The following is a 23048-nucleotide window of genomic DNA, read 5'->3' as shown; positions in this document are numbered from 1 at the left end:
CTGCTGCCCCCGTGACCCGACCTCGGATAAGCGAGAGACAATGGATGGATGGATGGATAAATCAGCTTTATGTTACAAGAGTGCAAAAGTGAATTGGAACCCAGAGTGCAGTTTTTATTTATTTAGTTATTTCAGTCCAACAATCCAAATGTTAGTAACAAACAGAAGGTGTAGTTTTAGGCAACCGGTGCTATAATGAGTGTTCAAGAGTTCCAACATTTTAAAAATAATTGTAATATTTAAAGATGAGCACAATCAAAATGTCTTTTTTCATTTTTTTTATTCTACTGCTGTGAGAGATGTGAAAATCCTGAGAGTAGTTTATGAGCCTGAATGACCCACAGTTAAGCCTACTTTAGGGTCTGATTCAGGCAAACAAGCTGTAGAGCAGCTGGGTGCAATACCGTACGTGCAACCTAAAGCCCCAGTGTAGGAGTGTGTGTGATATGATTCAGGCTGGATTTCTCCAACTCATTTGAGTGCTTACCAATGCAATGATGTCTTGCCAATTAATAAGCTCTTGATAAGACGCAGAGAAGCCTGTGTAAATAGACTTGGAGAGTGAGATGCACATGTCTCTTGGAGCTGGTGCTGTCAGAATTCCATGTATCCAGTTACGGTTTGTGGTCTGAACAGAGGGTGGTTGTAAAATGCTTCCATTTTAGGGTCTTACCTATGGTTACTTTGATTTTAATATTATATACATTGTATACTTGCATGCAAATTCTAAATTTCATCTGTCTGTAAACTATTAGCACTGCGTGATTGCTGACTATTGCTGTTAGAGGACACAAAAAGGGGTCTGAACATGAAATCCAGAATGTGGCTATTGTGTAATTTGTAAAAGTAATATTGATATGTTAAATCAGACCACCTATTAACCTTTATAGACTTAAACACCAAAGTACATATTTATTCTACTCAAACTTTCTTCGCTTAGTGAACTGAATCTTAAGACTTTTAAGAAGAGACTGTCCTTTTTCAGAGCATTTAAAAGTTCTATCTCACACATCAGTAAACTTTCCCTGATCATTCAGCAGCAGGGGGTAACAGTGTGACATCAATGCAGGCCTAGATAGATGACAAAGAGGTGGGCTGCATAGGCATAAAGGAAAGTCTACAAGCGAAACATCTCTGCAGTCAGCCGCTGGGGCCTGGCAGTGCAGACAAAGTTTTACATAATGGATGACAGTACAGAGTGAATACACCCTGCTACACAAACCCTTTGGCAGAATCAAAATAAGTGACACTGGAGTTCAGCTGACTGATTTTTGGCTAATTATTTGGCATATTGTTTAAATATAAAAAGTCAAGGAAAAAAATGTATATGAATCTCTTGGAAAGAGATTAATTGGAGTCATATGATCCAGTCAGTTGTGTCCTGTCATGTAGAAATATCCTACCATTTTGAGTTATTTTTCTTACTACAAGAGATCTATTGAAGCAGAACATGGACTGCTGAGAACTCAGTGGAATTTAAAGGAAGGGTTGTTGAAACTAACAAATCCTGAGAAGGCTCTATGAGTCTGACAGAAACTCATAGATTTCAACACCATAAATACCCTGCAATGATCATTGCAAGAGTGTCCAGCAAAATGTCCATGCTGGCATCACCCTCTTGAGCCTGAGAGAAGAGAGTGATGCTAGCTTTGGGCATTGACAAGCAGCCCTGGGGGTTGATAATGGATTTGGATGAATCTGGATTCACGTTGGGGACTTTAATTGTGTTTTAAATCCACTCTTAGATAGGACTTCTGTGACAGGGGGGACGACATTTAACACTGCAAAGACAATTACACAGTTTGTAACTGACCACAACTTATCAGACCCCTGGAGGTTTCTTAACCCAAACTCAAGAACATATTCATTCTACTCACCAGAGCATCATAGCTACTCAAGAATTGATTATTTTTTTATAGATAATAATTTCTTGCCTATCGTACAAATACGACACAATTGTTATCTCTGACCATGGCCCTCTAGTCTTGGAGCTAAAATCATTAAGCCCCTCATACTCACCTCGCAGATGGCGTCTTAACCCTCTTCTATTAGCAGACGAGAACTGCACAGAATTTATATCCAAACAAATCAGCTTCTTCCTAGAGACAAACACACTCTCAGAGGTTTCTTCAGGAACACTCTGGGAAACTCTAAAGGCCTTCTTAAGGGGGCAGATTATTTCATATCTTCCCACAGAAATAAAGTAGAAACCAAGAAAGCGTCAGAGCTAAGAAGCGAAATTACTAGAATAGATGAAGAACAAGCCAGGCGTCCAAATTAAGCTCTTCATAGGAAAAGGCAGGCTCTGCAAACAGAACTCAACATCTTGACAACTAAAAAAACTGAACAACTTATTTATAAGTCAAGACATCATTACTATGAACACGGAGAGAAAGCTAATAAGCTTTTAGCTCAACAAATTCACAAACAAGAAGTTCGCAATGCAATCCCAGTAATCACCAACACGAATGGAGAAGAAATCATTGACCATAAAAATATAATGCACACATTTAGAGATTATTATAAATCCTTATATTCTACTGAGTTCAAAGAAGACAACACACAATCTAATGCATTTCTGAATACATTACAGACACCACAAATAGATGCTTTAAGTGCTGCGGAACTGGATAAACCTCTGACCCTATCAGTATTACTAGATGCTATAAAGTCACTTCAAAGCGGGAAATCAGCAGGTCCTGATGGTTACCCCGTAGAATTTTATAAGAAATTCTCCACTCAGCTAGCTCCCCTCTTATTGGCAACATTTACAGAAGATAGAGACAATCAAATTCTACCTCAAACTTTTCATCAAGCATTAATCACCATCTTTCCTAAACAAAATAAGGACATGTTACAATGTGCATCATACAGACCAATTTCACTCCTGAATAATGATGTTAAGATACTCTCAAAAATTATAGCTAGAAGGATGGAGAAAGTGCTGCCCTCGGTAATATCACAGGATCAAACAGGATTTATTAAAGGACTTACATAATTATCTTCCAATCTCCGACGCCTGTTTAATGTAATATATTCACCAGCAAAGTCAAACACCCCAGAGATATTACTATCATTAGACGCAGAAAAAGCATTTGATATGATTGAATGGAACTACCTTTTCACTGCATTGGAGAAATTTGGGTTTGGCCCGAATATTTGTGCATGGATCAAACTACTGTATACCAATCCAGAAGCTTCAGTTTGTATTAACAACATTTGTTCAGACTACTTTAAGCTAGAACGTGGTACCAGACAAGGATGCCCCTTGTCACCACTGCTGTTTGCAATCGCCATTGAACCACTGGCGGTTCACTGTCGAAATTCTTATCAGATAAAGGGGATTATCAGAGAAGGACTGGAACAGAAAATTTCTCTATATGCAGATGATATGGTTTTATATATATATCAGACCCCGAATCTGGATTCACGTACAGATGCACATGGTTTAGTCAGTTTCCTCATCAGTACTCCGGGGGTTCATAATTAAGACACCTGTGCCCACTGAACTACAAAAAGTGACTGAATAGGATAAGGGAAAAAAAGAAAGAAGGGCAGAGAAAAAGATGGAGGTTAAAGGAAAGGATTGTTGCCCCTAGGGAAATAGTGACAGTTCTTACATGGCAGGGTTGCTCCTGCTGAGCACTCCAGGAGCTGGAGCGACCAGCTTCACTGAGTGGGCTCCCATTGATGGCCATGAGATGGTGGTGGGAGAAAGCAGCAGGGCTTGCTGGATCCCCTTAGATGCAAAGAGGTGATGGTAAGGAGACAAGCCGGATTTGAAGGGTTGACTGCATCTGTTCAGATGACCACAAAGGGTGAAATGAAAAGGCATCAGTTTCAAAATGGAGCACACAGGCTTAGGGGTAATTTTAATAGAATGGTCATATGTTTTTAACCCTTGATTTTAACCTATGCATCGGAATATTTATTTATTTTAATTTTAACCAACACAGCAGCACTCTTTTACCAGGAATTACTTATTTACTTATTGAAAGACTTGTACTGTACTTTTGCACACTGTTTATTTTGCCACTGGAAAATAAAAATCACTATGCACCCTTTTACACTTAACCTATGTTATGTCCTCACTGCCCAGCCCATCTTGTACATGACTATTGGTGTCCTGAGTTCAAGGGAGTTTCCACTACCTATAATGGTACACTTCCAATAAAGTGGAATCCTAATGTGCTTTTACTTTTTCTGGGTAAATCTTGTACTTGCTTCTGTACACTAAGTTGCCGAATAGTGAGGCACTTGTGTTCTGCATGAAAAAAAATGAGATTGGCAGCATAAGAAAAAGTTAGTCTCTCTGAAGATTCTGCTAGAAATAGGTGATGTAGGGATCTTTGGTGCAAGTGGGAGGTAGCAATGTCTCTGGACGTGACACCAGTGTGAAGTCACTTATTCATTTTAAAGAAAGTGCAGAGGCTGAAATATTGTCTTTGTTTCTAGTGTAGGGGAAAATAAAAGCTGGTAATTGAGATATGAGGAAAAGTCCTTAGCAGGCGCTAGAGGGCAAGCTTACTTTTGTGTATTAGAAACACTTCTTCGCCTTAATTTTATTGCTGTCTGAATGTAAGAGGTTAAGAATGTTAAGAAAGAAATGAGACCTTGAAACCCACACGGGCCAATGCTCCACTGCCTATGGCGAAGTGGTGGTGGGGAGGTGGTGTGCTGAACACTCCTCTGCAAGAGCTACAGGAGTGTTTTAGAGGTAAAAAACATTAAAAATACCCGTCAATTCACACAACATTGAGAAGCATGAAGTTAGATTAAAACTGTAGGCGCAAGTAGTTTCAAGGAAGTAGTAAATTTGTCCTTATTTGGTTCTGTCAGCTGATATTCCTTCTTCTAAAGTGCCCTCCATACCACTTGTGGAAATTTGGATCTGACTGACACAGTCTGTATCATTCCACATTCCTGAAGCATAATGCCTCTTGTGGTGAGAGGGAACCAAAAGAAAAAAAAAATCAACCTACAGTATTGAAATCATCAAGTAGCTTTCACTTCACTTAACCCATTTCCTTGTCAGATGCAACTTCAAAAGCAGCCACTGAAAGTATAATCTGCAAAATCGATGGAAAAATAGAAACCTTTTTTTTTTTAATTATGTCAAGAAAAGTCAAAATGAAGACTAGAAGGGAGGAATATTCCATATTTTCATACATGCATTAACTGGAACTTCACTGTACTCTGTATGCATGTCAATACTACTACTACTACCAACTGATTAATTAATTCAGTTACTGTTCATGAAAATTCTGTAGGCATGCTCCAAGTTTAAATAATGTGTTAAAAGGGGGATAACATTTGTGAAAAGAATTTTTATTTATCAGTGGAACATATTCTTTTGTATAAGCCTGAAATGCTTTACCATTTTTACTCCTCACAGAAGGAAACGAGTAGGCCTGAAAACACCCATCAAAGGCCACACTATAATGGCTCTCTACATTTGTCATAAATGATCCTTGAACACAAAAAAGCTTTTTTTAACTTAATACAGTACTAAGAAATAAGCCTGACCTATAACATAAGTCTGGTTCCCCACTCTTGAAATTGCACAAGGTTTTTATTGTCATTTTGTTGAGTGTTGTTGCGTTCTTTATGGGTATGTAGCAGATGTCACAGAGCTGACTTCTGTTTTCTTTAACTTAAAATGATTTCTGACTTATCCTGTCAAACACTCTGGCTTATTTCAGCTGTGCTTTATCTCCAGGTGTAAACTGCTTGACTGTAACTCAATTCTAGGTTTGCCTTGAAAACTGCTACAGATCATATCCCTGTAGCTCTAATAAGCTTGTCGGGATGCTTTAGATCAATCATAAATCAGTTAGTCACACGGCTTGCTGAACCCAGCAACACCTGACTAGCCACTCAAGCTCATTTTCACAGCTCTCCTACCGCAAAGGATTTCTCAGACGCTGCCAGATGACTTCATCCCAATGGCTGTAATGTAAAACATACCATATTTAATAGCGAATTTCACCGTGGATTTGAAATGTGGAGCAGAGGCCTCATTTCCATGAATCCAACTGGGTACTAACTTACCAGAGTACAGTTACCACCTTCTGACTAAGACAGGGAAAAACGTATATGCTCACGATTTTCTAGCCACATATAAGTAGCCATTAATTAATCACATATCTTTCAACGTACTTTACCAGCTGCTTCTTGGCAATGTGAAGTCATCTTGGCAAAAGGTCTTAAACTACTCATCAACGTAGTTGGGGATTTAAGGTCCAACAAGACCCAGCTTTCATTAATTAAATATCTGTATTGATTGCGCTGAGGGAAACCTGAAATTACCACTCCGTATAACTTAAACTCTGTATCACTTGCATATGCATATATACAGTATATATTCCACCAAAAAATTATAAATCACTTTTGAGTGTTCACTAACATACAAAATGCAAAGTAGTAGTTTGTTACCTGGTTTTAGATGATAGGAATATCTAAAATAGACAGTATAGAAACAATTAAGACATGTTAGATGACAAATAATTCAACCAGACACTTTTTAAAAAGCCTTGATAGTTTATGTGAAAATCCTGTGACCCTTTGTGTAAATAAGCACACCTTGGGGTCTTTGTTGAGTATGGTTTTCACAATGAAAAAGCACACAGCAGTGTTTCCCCTATGATTGTACCTAGATCACATCTGTTAACAATTTGTTATAATAAACTCAAAATAAACCATATATTTAAGCATATAAATGTAAACCTAATAGTTATTTTAGTACTGTAGTTATAATAAACACACATATTATAAATATCTCTGATTCCCAACAGGTTCCAACAAATACTGCATTTGTTCCCCAAAACTCAAATTTCTTTTGTCTTTAGTGATACCTCGAGATGACCAGTAGTTCTGCATTTACAAAAGTATCTGAGTTTTTGGACTTTGTGCACAAAAGCTAACTGCAGATATAATAATATTCAGAAAACTACATGAACATATTGTCTGGGCTCACTTTACTGGAAGCAGTTGTCTGGGACTTACAGTCTCTAATTGCTTCCTCAATAACTCACAGTGCAGCACTGGCAATACTGCTTACAGAGACATTGATTGTTACCTACTATGCAAACATTTTGAAATTTATGTTTAGATTAGTAGACTTTAGGCCACTTAGCACACATAAATGAAATATGGAATGCTAACATGCACTACACTATTAGAATTAAAAAATAAAAAACAAAAAAAACACACCAAATATCAAGTATTCTCTTCCTAGGGTTTGTGGCAGGGTAAATGCTGTTTTCCTTCAGATTTTAGAAGCTAATAACAGGAACTTAAAAGGAAGTTCAATGGACACTGAGCTGACTTGAATTGCTTCCTAAGATGTAATAACATGGCATTCTACTCTTTCATCTTTTTTGGGATTCCTCCTTTGTTTTGTTTTTAAAAAGTCTGACAAAACATATTTAATGCTGCTAAGATATCATCTGTGTCTCTTATATTCAGCACATAGCAACAGATGAGAAGGAAATGGTCACCAGCTATGATCCTATAAACCATGGCATAGCTGAATGAACAACTCAATTACATAATAAATGGTAAACAAATGTAACTATCAGAATCAATTGGTCAAAAAAAAGTTCAAATGCTTGCCAAAACTGAGATGTATGGATTATTCTTTCTAGTAGAAGACCACAAGCCTAGCGGAGTTGAAGATGAAGTGGCTTTCAGTGGCATTATATGAGCATCTGAAATAATAAACTTGAAACTGTAATTTAAATAAAAACTTCATGAACTTTCTAAACAAAAGCAATTTATTTTTATAACATGCTCATTTTAACATGGCTCAAAGAGATGAATAGACTTTGAACACACAAAAAAATGAATTAATACAGTATACACAACAAAATCAAGATGGATCCAACTGCAGAGCTGCAGCACCATACGTCACTGCAGGTCTACACCAGCTGTTTCACGGTGGAAGCGGCGTCACTGCAAGTCTACATCCTCCAATAACCCTAACCTTAAGTTACCCCACTTTTAACCATTTATACTACATGCTAATCATAGTAACCCCTAACCTTAACAACACTAATTCTTAACCCTTAACTTACCCATAATCTTATCCGTTTATACTACACTTTAACCATACTAACCCCTAACCTTGAAACTGCTGGTGTAGAACTGCTGGCCTAGAGCTGCGGGGACACATGGTGCTGCAAAATCAAAGAGAAAACCAAAAATCTGGAAAAATGTACAGAAAAACCTACTCATTCATGAAATATATTTTGCTTGCCAGAACTGTATGTAAAAAAAAACATCAGGATGAGATGCATAGATAATTTGCCTTAGTTATTAGCAAAATAAAAGAACTGGGTGAGTAGTCTCTTTTGTTTGCAAATTTTCCTATTCATTACTTAGACTGATTTTTTTAGTGATTTTTTAATCACCATATACAAGTTCTTGTATTAGGAATTTGTCATTTTTCGCATACTTCAACTTCCTCTCCAGAGAAAATTTTGGGGTCAGAGCATAGAGTCAGCTATGTGTACAGCACCCCTGGAGCAATTGCAAGTTGAGGGCCTTGCTCAAGGACCTAACGGAGTAGCATTCCTTCTGTCACTGCTGGGATTCAAACCATCAACCTTCAAGATACCAGTCCAGAGCCTTTAGCCACAGTGCTACCACTCTGCCTATAATGGTGATGATACTTATCAAGGAGGACAAGCCTTGTTATCATTTTTTAGTTTTGTGTCACTTATTTGCCATTTCTTGTCATGGTTTGTCAAAGCAATGACTTGTTTGAATGATAACGTTATGGTTTTGAATTATTTACTTATTTAAGCATTTCATGTCTTTTTACATTCTTGGCCATTACTTGGTTCCATGTAATGCCAAGGGCATCATATACACATACACCAGCATTATCTGGAAATTATGCCACAATGGATATCTAAAAAGATTAGTGAGGTCAAATACTGGCACTTGAAGTTAGTGATCCAAAACTCTTTTATTGATCTACTAGTTACTGAGAGTGCTTATAATTTTAATCACCGTATTTGTTTATTTATGTACACTAACAAACAAAGATTTGCCCCTTAGACTTTAAATATTCTTTTTTTTAATGTTTATGGTTCATCATTGAATGACCATCAAAAGCACAGAGATTTTGTTGCTATTAATTTTGCATAATCCTATATTGGTTAATACAAATACCTTATTCTATGCAATTTACTGATTTTATTTTCACCAGTATAATGCAATTTAAAAGATCTGATTTGCTGCTACATTAAAATCCCCAGATGGTTATCACTGAACAGAAAAAAAAGTAGCTCTTACTGATCTTCTGCTGTTATTTAACAATTTCACAGACTTTACCTGTTTTGGCTATGTAGAAACAAAAGCTGACTATGAGGTGCTATAAATGTCACTAGGCCAATCAACTTCTACCATGCTATCAGCTGACAAAAAGTGCAGAATTTTCTCTATTAAATTAAAAAATAATTACATACTGCTTACAGATTATATCTTGAGTTAGTAACCTGAGCGCCAAAATAACAAATGAGAATGTGTCAAAAAGAAAAATCTGAAGAAGGATTTCTTCAGCTGGAAATCAATGCTAAGGGGCGGAAGTAAGATCATACCTGCGGGCCAGCTCAATCTGTACCACATTTCACGATCAGAGTAACTGGCCTTGCAGAGATCAAATATCATCTGAGTTCCATGAACTTGAAAACAAAGCTATGAAGAGGTCCCATTTGGAATATATTGAGGAAATAATTCTAGCTCCAACTCTGTGTAATTCAATTTCTCAAAACTTACCTGTGAAAATGCAGTCAATTACTTGAAGAATGAAGAAATCTTTTTTTTTGGTTTCTACAGTTTACTACATAACATGTAAAACATTTAATTTTTGAGTAATAACTATTACACCAATTAAAAGATTATGATCTTAAAAATTCCTAAAATGAAATCCCACAAATTTTTTTTTTTATTTTTGGAATGGATTATAGATTATGTTGCACATTATGCTTCTTCAGATTACATTAGAAGTGTTAACAAATAATATTTTGAAAAACTATTTTTATAGTCTTGCGGTGGGTTGGCACCCTGCCCAGGATTGGTTCCCTGCCTTGTGCCCTGTGTTGGCTGGGATTGGCTCCAGCAGACCCCCGTGACCCTGTGTTCGGATTCAGCGGGTTGGAAAATGGATGGATGGATGGATTTTTATAGTCTTGATATGGACAATTTGTACATCTCACGCTGTTAACTGCTTTGTAAGGAACTGATGGAGGAGATCATATAAAACATGGATTGACTGACATATATAGTAAAATGAGCCGACTTTCTGCCACCCAGAGCCCACAGATCCTTTTATGGATTGATAAAAGGGAGTCTCTGGCACAGACGTTGGCCTTTAGAAGGACAACTGAAAGTAGTGGAGGAGTGCTAGACTCAGAGTGGAGTCAAAAGACAGAAAACGAGTGTGTACAGTGTTGTGATTAATGGTGTGAGAAACAGATACAAAAGCACAGTGAAGACAAGCCAAGGATAGCATAAGAACATGTCGTGGGCATCGTACAAGTTTGTGGGTTGGTGAATCTTTGGCCAAAAGAAGAGGAGTCGCAGGGAACAGAACAAGACTTGTAGGAATAAGTGATCATTTGTTTTATTTAAATTATTTTTATAATTTGTATAACAACAATTCTGTGTTGACAAACAATTTAATCTAAGTACTATTACTAAATAAAGTAAAATATGTTTGTTTAAATGACCACTCATATTTTCCAGAAATGGAAAACATCACACTAAATCATGGGTCATGCAAACATAGCACTGGAACTGTATATACTGTCAAGTTTTCTTCTTTTTCATGACACCCCATGCTCTCCCAATGCATCTACTTTAAAGGAAGAGCCACCAGAGACACGAATGTCACTGCCGAGGTAAGTAAACCTCTTATCAAGGTCGACACTCTTTCCGCAAACAGACACACTGCTGATGGTGGTGCCTAAGAGGTCATTGAAGGCCTGGATCTTGGTTTTTATGCAGGACATTCGCAAGCCCAGTCACTCAGACTCCTCGCTCAGTCTCTCGAGCACCCTTGATCAGAGCCTCCATTGACTCCGCAAAGATCACAGCATCATCAGCAAAGTCAAGATCAGTGAATCTCTCTTCACCAACAGACGCCCCACAATCGCTGAACCCAGAGCTGCTGTGGGGCATCTGTTGGTGGAGAGAACACAGAAACAAAAACAGAATACATCGGGGATCTGATGGTTTGATGCTTCCACTGATTGTTACAACTGCAAGCAACCTAATATTCCAGGTGTGTAAATTAAAAATTGTGGTGGGATGCTACTAGTAAACTGTTGATGTCACTCCTGAAAAGTTTGAAAATTTCACCTGTGATTGCAGATTTGATGTACTGTAAGTGTACCAAAAAATTGAAGAAGAACTCCAACTTCTGTCCTAATTTTATAGTGTCTGTGCTTTGTGTTTTAACATTTTCTTTATTATTAAAAGAAATTTCTTCAAATAAAACAATGGCTATTGCATTTTTTGGGTCGCTGAATCCAATTTTGTTTATGGTTTCATGGTATTGAGACTTTTCTTGACTTGAACTTTGTGATTTACAGTATTGTTTTTGAGTTTGACAAAAGAGTAAATTAAATTCACAGTTACAAATTTGGTTTGTTAGTGACTAACATTCCTTTTTCTCGCTCCCATTTCATTCCATCTGCACCGCAGAACAACATTGTGTTTATGAATACGTTTTTGTGACCATAGACAAGTCACTTGCCCACAATGCTTATCAATACTTCTGTAGAATACATTACAATTATTTTTCTCCTATAATATAATACTTGCAATTTTTATGTCATTGACCTTTTTTTGCCATCATCAGCCTGGTGCTTCCATCCCAATACCCCAGCTAAAATCTTTTATTTTTTCAGTGCTACAGATTTGCATTGCACTTTAGCTAGAAAAGTAGCATACACAGCCACTATTAAAATGTAAATGCTTATTGTAACTTCTTCATTAAGGAGGTTTACATTCTACAACTAAATTAAATGTATGGTATTGTAGTTAACATCAAGGGTCACACTTGCCAATTGGTTTATTAGCATTCATGCTACTACAGGTTAATCTTTCAAAAGTACACAAATTATCAGTCTTGGAAAAGTGTTGGTTGTTAAAACAGTGGATGAATTGAATTGCATGTGCTCTTCTGTTAAAAGCAAGTTTAAAAAAACAAAACGACACTGCACTCCTCCCTGGCAATCACATTAGCCAAGCTAAAAGGACAGAAGAACAAAGACTAACATTCCAAAAAACAATGGTAAATCTAACCCTGCTGCTCCATAGTTCTGATTGTTTTGAGGTCTTGGTCCTTATGGTGTCAGAAGATTATTTTGTACAGAAAGATGACACAAAGGAAGGGGTGCAAAATAAAGATGAATGAGTAGGTAATAGCATTGTCCTGTAAGTCCAGGATGAAGCACTTTAGAAAATTCTTCTTCTTGTACTGTTCATTTGTTCTTACATGGTCATTATAGTCAGAGAGAAATTCTTAGTCACATGTGCTAATCAAGCATGCAACACAGTACCACTCTCTGGCACCATGATTAGTGACAGTAATCCTAATTTAAATGTATGAACAGAAAGCTCAATAAGTGTATCATTGGAACTTAAAAAGTTATTTGACAAAAATGATTAAGACTTGTCTTCCAGTGAAGAAACATATCTAGTATGCTCTGAAAGGCAGCTCATCCAAACACTTGTGAGTTATGCTATCCCACCGAATCATGAGGTGTTAGATTTACAATTCCTCATATGATTGCAAATAAGTTTTAAAAGTGATTATTATTTATTGTTACATTACTACTTCTTTAATTTTGTTTTCTTTGCACTAACCAGCTAATAACACGAGCAAGGAAGAACAACTACTACAACTACACTGCAAGAAAGAAACATGGAGCCATGTTTAATAGTTACTTTGTCTTCTTCTTCCAGGCTGAGTAAGGAGTCAATGAAGAAGAACATCTACCATTAGATCCTATTCTCCAGTAGAATGCTTATGTACTGGTAATTAAAAAAAATATGGAAAAAGACAACAGGAACATGTTACTTTTGATAACTCACAGAAGGATCCTGACAATGGTTTCATTCCTAGCACTATTCATATTTTTAATTCTAAATATCAAAGTGGCTGTTAGTGGGCTTTTGATAAATTCTAAATAATTAACATATTGCCATAATACAATATTCTTATTTATGCAATTAATGACAATGTATATAATTTCTTTCTTTTTTGAAATGCATTACTCTAAGCATGGGCTAGGCACTCCATTATTATTATTATTATTAAGAAGTATTTGTAGTAGTAGAGTCAGTAGCTTTAATGGAAGTAGCAGTACAGTGAAATCCTGACTTGCATGTCAGCACTCCCTGGCATGATGATATCAAAAGTGTATTGAAATGCAGTTTCATTTATTGAATAGAAAGCAAAACTATAATACTATATCTGTATAATCATTTATATATTTGTAAATTAATGCCAAAAACAAATTTCCTTGGAATCACTTTCAAACACACATACTTAAAAAATTTACATACTTGCCAAGGCTAATAGAATCTATTGCTATTATCAATGCTACTTTCCAGCTTAATCTTTTCGAATATATAACTAAAAAATCCCCTGCAGTAAAATTTAAGCTGATGATTTTTTTTTTTTATAATTTTATGTATAGTCAGTACTGAATTGATTGCTGGATCTGTCCAATTACTTAAGAATTAGATTTGATTAGATTAGATAGAACTTTATTTGTCCCTGGTGGAGTTTGGCTTTTTACAGAGGCTCTTTAAATAAATAAATAGGTAGATAAAAAAGTAAATAAATAAATATACACACACTAGAATAACTATAAATCAAGAAAAAGAAAAAAAGAAAAGTTCTGACTTGGCTGTCACAGTCACAGTGATTCATTACGCAGCTGTATTTCTGATGAATAGTTCATTTACTCAAAGTCCTTAGTGTTAGCGTGTCACAGAGAAGGTGTGCAGCATTGTTCCTAATGGCACTCAGTTTTGTTTTAACACTCTCCTTTGCTATTAGGGGGCAGAGTGGTGGCTCTGAGGCTAGGGATTTGGTTCAAATCCCGTAAATGCCAAAAGTGACTCTACTTCCTTTGGCCCTTGAGCAAGGCCCTTAACCTGCAACTGATCCATCCTGGGTATGATGTTAATCTGCATCCAGCCCTGTATGTAGGCCCTGCAACCAGCAGGGAAAAACCTGGGGGATAGTGGCAGAATTTGCTCTCCAGCCACCATAAAAAAAACTCACACCCACTCACTCACACTCACACTCCATTCCATCTGAACTAGTGTGGTGCTGAGGTGTCACATGGCTGCACTCGGGTCCTAATCTAGGATCCTGAGTTGGTTTGTCATGTGGTGGGTGCGGCAATGCGCTGTATCACCACGTGCGCCTAACTTCCTCCTCCTTTGCTATTACCTCTAGTTACTTCATAACTTAATAGTAATGACATAACATATATGTCCTGTCTCAAAAGTGCACAAAAACAAAAGAAGCTCAGCCTAATCGCAATTCTATCTGCATTATAAATGTTAGATTTAGTAGTTAAACCTGGGGATTATCCTTTTAAATGCAAGTAGAACAAGTACATCAATAAAATAACCATTACTATTGAGTCCACTAACAAACAAAATCACAGACCAACCTAAGATAAAAACACACATGGCTTGATTGAACTTTCAATTAAAGTGTTTAGCAATGGAAGACTCGACTTTAGCTAGGACCAAATTCTGGCTCAGGATGACTTCTTTCACCTGCTAAAGCAGTGGTGTCTGGGCAAATCAAGTAATCTGCAGATGAATTTCGGTCTCATTCTCACTCTTGACTTATACATTAGATAAAGAGTAGATAAAACAGATGATTATCCCTTATGATGTTATTTTTTTAAGTCTTCCTACTCTTTTAACCATTATTTTTCTTTTAATACAATACGTAGCAGAATACATTTCAAAGCAGTGTTAAATTATTTTTGTTGCATGGTATTGTACTAAATTTCTTTATAAGGAACCTATATAATACAGTAATATTCATACCAGCTGAAAGGTGATTTTTAAAGCACTGATGGCATGGCCAGAATGTAGCTTAAAAATAATTCAGTGAAAATAATTATAAAAGCCATATAATTTTATCTTTAATTATTTACATAAGATGCATTTCTTTTTGAAAGTATTTTTAGTCTGCGGTGGGCTGGCGCCCTGCCCGCGGTTTGTTTCCTGCCTTGCGCCCTGTGTTGGCTGGGATTGGCTCCAGCAGACCCCTGTGACCCTGTAGTTAGGATATTACTCCCATTTTAGTAATAATGGGAGTAATAGTAAAAGGGTAGTGTGAGTGCTGTTTCCTCTTGCCTCCTTGAGTCCTAGAGCACTAAATGTGGGGTCTCCATATTTCCCACGTGTCTTGTTGCTCTTTTCCTACATTTGGTTCAATGACAACTCTAACTTGCCTGTGTGTGAATATGGATATGTGTAAGTGTGTCCTGTCTGGAACCCAGTGTTGCTGATTCAGGCTATCGAATTCCATTAGCACAAAATGAAAAGTATGGCTTAGAAAATGAAGGAATGAATGAATAATGGGCCTGTGATGGCCTGCTATTCCATCCATGCTGATTTCATAACTAATGTCTTTTGCTGCCAGAAGCAAAGGCTTCCATCCTCCACATCCCACACCACACCTATTTAGTTTATCTTTAATTAATTCACTTCACATTACCAACATAAGGAAGCTTAGATTCCAAAACAATGTGTCCATTTCCACAGACACATTGATCTCTGGTGCAACAGCAGTAGTTGTACAAATGCTTGACTCTGTGCTGCAGAGTGCTTCTTTTTCCTCTGCTTGCACAGAGTACCACCTGATAGATAGGGTCTTTGTGACAGCACATCAGGATTTTTACATTTCTTCCCTGTATAGTGCACAATTTGAAAGTTAAACTCATACAGAAACTCAAGTAACTAACTGGTACATACAGTATGTCCTATCCTTTGCACAGAAAATGAAAACTAACTAACTAAGACAGTCCTGCCAAATGAGAATCTTATGGTTCATGTGACTAATTGGTTCTTTGAGAGCTGAGGTGCCTTTTTTTCCACAAGAAATCCAATGCTCTACAAATGTCTAATATCCAACACCATGTGGTTGGTTTTAGTTAATGACCTACTTTTTGGAAATAAAGGATATGATTTATAATTGAGCCGTACACATGTATTGCGGGTAATAAATTGTTAGCTTGCTATATAACTTATACATTCAATAATTTCTGAATCCTTATAAACCCAGTGGAATGAACCAAAGTTTGTGGAATTCACAGTCCTAAACAATTTATCATTCCAATCTAAAACGCTCTGAGGTACGGGCTCAAGAATCGCTTGGCTAAAATGCAAGGTGGAACCCGAAGCAGTTCATAGAAAACACACCACATAGTACATTCTGCGTCCTCTACTAACAAGATAACCTGCAAAATAAGGTTGCTTTAAACATTGTAATTAACTGTATCCAGCTACTTAAATGTTTGAAGCCACACTTCTGAAAGAGCAGCAAAAACATTTTGTCCTGAATTTCCAAGTCTCTGGCTGGATTTTTCCTTGTTTCCTCTGCAGGTCTCAATAGGAATCAAATTCATTCTTGTTTTAAAGCCAAAGATTTAGCAAGACATCTACAAGATCCTCTTTAAATTCCTATCTCAGCAACACGCTTTGCAGGCTTTTTGGTGGAATTAGTTTAATCTTGAACTATGTACAGCTCTGACCCAGTTAAAGCACCTTGTAAAACTCTAAGGCAAGAAAAACACAGCCCAGTGTTACAACAAATCCATATGACTGAGGCTGCTTTCTTTAAGACATTTGGGGCTTTAAAGCACAGGAAAAATACAGAAAGAAATAAAAGAGCACTGCTCGATAAAAACATGATGTAACTATCAGAGCATTATTTTAACAGAAATGGTATTTTTATTTAATTGTTTTATTGGGTGGAAGAGTGATTACAGTTGGTGGCTGACAGGTCCAGGTAAGGTCAAGTCACATTTAAAGCCTATGTGGATTTTACACATTTGCTACCTTTTCAAAATAACAAGTGATTTAAAATACTACAGTGTGATCTATCGACAGGAAAGCAGTACCATGTAGGTAGTGTGGTGGTCTGCACACCTCTTCAACAAAGAAATTACCGATTAATCCCCCCGACTGCATTTAACATATTTCTTGAATTCTCTCATTATTTTTGTCTGGATGTGGCCATATTGTCTCCAGCAGTTATTTGTGTCAGGGCAGAGTTTTTTTTTGCAGCAGAGTGAAAGCCTTTCACTTTGTACCAAATGCAACAAGTTTAAGTTTAATAAAGCTTGGCAATATACAATTTGTAATTACTTTTGACTCATTTCCTTACATTGTCAGTGCAAATGTATTTATTTACACAAAAACACACTCATTATTAGAGGCTCCCCTCTAAGATAGAGTACAAATACATAATTCAATTATACAGAAAGGATTGGCTTAAGCACATTACACTACTCTGAATTTGTTACTCACAGTAGAGGGAACCAACATAATAAAAATAATGATAACGAAACAATATTTTGAAGAATGATAACAGCTATCTGCGGTGGGTTGGCACCCTGCCCAGGATTGGTTCCCTGCCTTCTGCCCTGTGTTGGCTGGGATTGGCTCCAGCAGACCCCCGTGACCCTGTGTTCGGATTCAGCGGGTTGGAAAATGGATGGATGGATAACAGCTATCAACTAATGATTTTTTTTAATTATCTTATGGTTTAAGAAAAATATTAAGAGTAATGGGAGGACAAAATGGATTAGTTGTTCAAGTGAAGCAATCCCTGTTCATGTGGGATTTAAAAGCTCATTCTTGCAGTTGAGGAACAGAGCCAATAATAGACCACTATATGTGGCATTAACAGTGATTGTAAAAATACGTCTTTTCTTAAGGCTTAAAGACATCACAACAGATTATTAAATGTGCCTTTAAATTCCAAAACATATTCCTAATTAGCCAACAATTTCATGCAAAAAAGTGAATATTTTGACATGACTTTAATAGGATGTAAACATGTTCAAATCATAGTATAAAAAGCACTAACAATGAAAACCTATTACTACTTGTATCAGTTAGCTCTGAGGATTTACATTTTCACATTTCAATAAGGTCCCTTTAGGCAGCAGGAACTTGTGGCCACTCTGACTCTTTTCTTTTGAAACATCAGCAGGCTGAAGTGTCAAACGGTGATGCATATACGTCCAAAATGACTTGTATGCATCATAATGGCAGGCTGCAAGCCTTTTGAATTTTAAAACTCATGCATGCTCTACAGGAGCTACAATAAAGGTCAGGTATCACATGTAGCATTTAAAAAAATAGTTTGAAAATCATTTTAAAAAAAGCAAATACATATGTAAACAGAAAGGAAGGTATTTAGCGTAAATTATAACAATTGTTCTTCTCTGTTACAGGAGACTATAAGTAATTCATACTAATTATATACGTGTGTTATTTTAGTACATGTGAAAATACTTACACTACGACAGATAAAGTAAAAAATTACACTGGAAATGATTATAAAATCAGAAAATAATTTTCCTGGGATTTAAGGGCACAGATCACTGAATGTGACAAAGGTATGCATTGGAGAGGGATACTCTCCCTATTTCCAGAACATTCTCAGTAGACTTACCTATTACAATCAGGGTGTAGTTGATGTTGATACTACCAAAGCCATTTGTGGCTTTGCAGATGTAGGTCCCAGCATCTTCTGCCTCCACCTCTTTAATCCGAAGACCGTGTGGTAAAACACGGAACCTCGTCCACCCACTATGGATGGTGCGCTTGTCTTTGGTCCACATTGTGAGGGGAGGGGGGTCTCCTTCAACAGGACATAGAAGTTTCATTGTACGGCCTATCCTCACAGTCTGCCGGTGGATTACTTTATCAGAAATTCTTGGTGGATCTTAAAAAAAAAACCAAAAACAATGTGTTATTCAAAAGCAAATAAAGTAAGAAAAAAGTACATACATACATACATACATACATACATACATACATACATACATACATACATACATACAGACAGACAGACAGACAGACAGACAGACAGACAGACAGACAGACAGACAGATAGATAGATAGATAGATAGATAGATAGATAGATAGATAGATAGATAGATAGATAGATAGATAGATAGATAGATAGATAGATAGATAGATAGATAGATAGCCTGATTTAACATTAACACTTTTGATCTTAAGATATAATAATAATACTGGGGTGTGAGAAATGTGGGAATGGTCTTCACATTCTACACAAAGCCAGTGGGAGCCGGCTCTTAATAGGAATCTTGGTTTCTTCTGCGGCTGAACACTTTGCATTTCTGGCAGCTTCATCCCTCTGCCCATACATATTCCTGCCTCACATTATTCTGTTCGCCCAAGATCAGTGTCAGCCCATGTGCCACACTTTCCCATGGCTCTATGAGCCAACCCATGACCAGGGTCCACACACCCAGGCTGATGAACTTTAGTAATACTGAGATATGTTTAAAATGCTTCTCTAAACCCTATTTCTGTGTCCCCCCACCTAACCTCCCCCCATTTCATGCTCTTGTGAGCTTCTTTTATGGCCGGCTTCTCCTGTTAGCCACATCCCTTCTCACAGTCCTTGGCCATCTGAGTAACGTGTCCTACTCAGGTCCAGACCAAGGAAATTACAATACAAATATACTCTACCACAGAATCAAGCACAACACTTTAAAGTAGTTCATATAGGTTGTAGTTCGATTATAATTTTGACCTAAATAATTTGAAGATTAGATGTTCATAGCATGATTGCTTTAAACATTATACCAATCACCATACTGGCTGTTTAAATGATTCCATCATATTGACAAAACAAGTTAGTGGTTAGGCCATAGGACATAACTTCATGGCTAACAACTTAACCTCAGTTTCCAGTTATCAGCTTACCTTAACTACAGGACCACATGGCCGATTTCAAAATAAATAGGTATAAAAACAACAGTTGTAATATATTAACTCAGACTCACTTTTGCTTTCAATTATGCAGTAGTATAGTAAGTTGGAACTTTTGGCTGGAGGCTGGCGGAGACGGGGTTAAATAATCAGGCTAAATATACGCTTAAGTAAGGCCTTGAGTATAAAGCTGTTTCTAATTTTGCAAGGGACCTGTTGAACCGTGATTACCACCCCCCCAATCTCCTCTTGTCGTATTCTCAAATAAAATAAAAAGAAAAAAGAGAGATGACAGAATTCCAATATCAGTAACTTTAAAAAATGTTGGGTATTTGTCAACACTACTACCTCTTGGCTATGAGGTAGGAGGAGAAGACACATTAAGAACAAAAAAAAGCTAAAAAAAAAAAAACTGTGGACCTCCAGGCATGACAATTATCCTTCTATAGTTTCAGCGATATAAACCATCTGGGCCTAGTATTTACATGCCACAGACCCTACAGAACTCTTGTAATGAGCTGTCATTAGCCAAGTGCTACTCCTCCTTGATTATAATCCTGGAACAAGTAAGCCCACAGTAAGAGGCAGACATACGGCATACAGTTTTGTTCAGGTGTGCAGAAGTCCAAGAGTACTGTATACACACTGAGTATGGATATGTAGTTTACAATTTATGAAAGAGGAAAGGAGTAGTATTTATAATTGACAACCAATAAACACACTGCAATACACACTAACCAGAAATATTTAAATATGCGTCTTACAACTAGATGTACCGGGGAAGGTAATGGGTGCAGATCAAAGAATTGTTTTTAATCCACAATCAGGGGATGCTACAAGAAGATGTCTCTACAAACATACAAAATGAAAACCACCCTACATTACCTGTGTGACACTCCCTGAATTAAATGAAGCTTGACTGCATTTCTCACATTCACACATATTTTTCTGCTTGCCACTTCTGTCTTGTCCTGTTTCTCTCTTTAAGTTTGGGTCTCTTCCTCTAGCCAGGGACCTTTGCTTCTACCTATTCTCCAAATCTTAAAATCTCATGATTGTACCATTGTATAAAACCAACAGAGACTTTAACATTGTACTAGAGCCCTTCACAGATTAGATGTTAGCAACTGAAATAACTTACTTGAAGACAAGCAGCTAAGGATGATCATATCTCCTTGTAGCTCCATGTCTGCCTTTGTCCTCCATACTTTTTAAAATACTCTCTACATTCTATTGCCTTTTTTGATTGTTTGGTAATAGAAAGTCGTTGTTTGTGTCATCATCCCCACCACAATCTAATTACAGTATTTCATGCCAGAATAAAAAGAAGTACTGAGTTAGCTAATGGCTTCAACAAAGTTAAAATTCATGTCTATTCCAAATCATTAGAACACTTTCAAATATCTATTTACAGTGCAAAAACAAAATGATCATTTATGGAAAAAGTCACTCTTAAAATATATCTTTTCAAGATACAGAAACTATGCAATTATTACTATGCAACCCTATGACTGTCATGATTTTGGTATTTTTGTTTTGGATTTTTGTATTTATTTATTATTCTAAAGAAATTCTATTTTGCATCAGCATCAGGAATTGCTATGGTGTTCTTCTTGATCGACAATGCTACCATTTTGTTTACCAATGCTTTGGACCAATGTCACATGCCAATCACAATATCATCATAAGTTTATAAAATGTGGCAGTCTGATAGTGGCTTCATCGCAGTATTGAAATACTAAAGGAAAACTCCTTGCCTCAGTCTTATTTGATTCTTTTGGTTTTGACCTAACATTTTCTTCTGACTACTTTTTTGGTTTCTACTTTTTTATTGTTTTAACTTCCTGTTGTTGACATGGCTTTGTTTTTTTAACATTCATTTGTACTTTTCCTTCTAGTGACCTCCTGGTCCACTTATTAACTGTCTTTTCAATGACATTTTCCATAGATAGATAGATAGATAGATAGATAGATAGATAGATAGATAGATAGATAGATAGATAGATAGATAGATAGATAGATAGATAGATAGACAGATTTTGAGACTTCAGTGTCTTCGGTTGTTATGTGGTTGTTAGGGATGACATCAGGGGGTCACAGACAGCATGACATCACAGGTCAAGGGGTACAAAGGTCATCCCTTTGGACTTTCTGGTTTGTCCATGTCTGTGGATTCAACCTAAAACTGTAGTCAATTGTTACTTGGTGACTCCAGGCGGGCTGGATGTGATTCAGTGTGTCAATGGCCTGTTTAGGTAATTAATTAATCTTTAATGTTTTGAATGAACAAAATATACAGTAATCCCTCGCTATATCGCGCTTCGCCTTTTGCGGCTTCACTCCATCGCGGATTTTATATGTAAGCATATTTAAATATATATCGCGGATTTTTTGCTGGTTCGCGGATTTCTGCGGACAATGGATCTTTTAATTTCTTGTACATGCTTCTTCAGTTGGTTTGCCCAGTTGATTTCATACAAGGGACGCTATTGGCAGATGGCTGAGAAGCTACCCAACTTACTTTTCTCTCACTCTTGCGCTGAGTTTCTCTGATCCTGACGTAGGGGGATTGAGCAGGGGGGCTGTTTGCAAACCTAGACGATACGGACGCTCGTCTAAAAATGCTGAAAGATTATCTTCACGTTGCTACCTTCTGTGCAAGCTGCTTCCTGAAGCGACATGCTGCACGGTGCTTCGCATACTTAAAAGCTCAAAGGGCACGTATTGATTTTTCACTGTTTGTTTTTATCCGTCTCTCTCTCTCTCTGCTCCTGACAGAGGGGGTGTGAGCTGCCGCCTTCAACAGCTTTGTGCCGCGGTGCTTCGCATACTTAAAAGCCAAACAGCCCTATTGATTTGTTTGCTTTTGTCTCTCTCTCTCTGACATGCTCTGCTCCTGACGCGCACTCCTTTGAAGAGGAAGATATGTTTGCATTCTTTTAATTGTGAGACAGAACTGTCATCTCTGTCTTGTCATGGAGCACAGTTTAAACTTTTGAAAAAGAGACAAATGTTTGTTT

General features: G+C 37.1%; 1 protein-coding gene across 1 annotated transcript in view; it reads right to left on the bottom strand.

The window, feature by feature from the left end:
• The window catches only part of fgfrl1a (fibroblast growth factor receptor like 1a), a 254817-nt gene that overhangs the window by 115540 nt on the left and 116229 nt on the right, over positions 1-23048 (bottom strand). The window contains exon 3 of the mRNA XM_028801583.2: positions 18737-19009. Coding sequence (XP_028657416.1) covers positions 18737-19009 — 273 coding nt within the window. The remainder of the gene's footprint in view (positions 1-18736; positions 19010-23048) is intronic.

The sequence above is a fragment of the Erpetoichthys calabaricus genome, chromosome 5, assembly GCF_900747795.2.
Source record: "Erpetoichthys calabaricus chromosome 5, fErpCal1.3, whole genome shotgun sequence".
Classification (NCBI taxonomy): Eukaryota; Metazoa; Chordata; class Cladistia; order Polypteriformes; family Polypteridae; genus Erpetoichthys; species Erpetoichthys calabaricus.
Note: the sequence above shows the minus strand (reverse complement) of the source record. Positions and strands in the feature narration are given on the sequence as shown.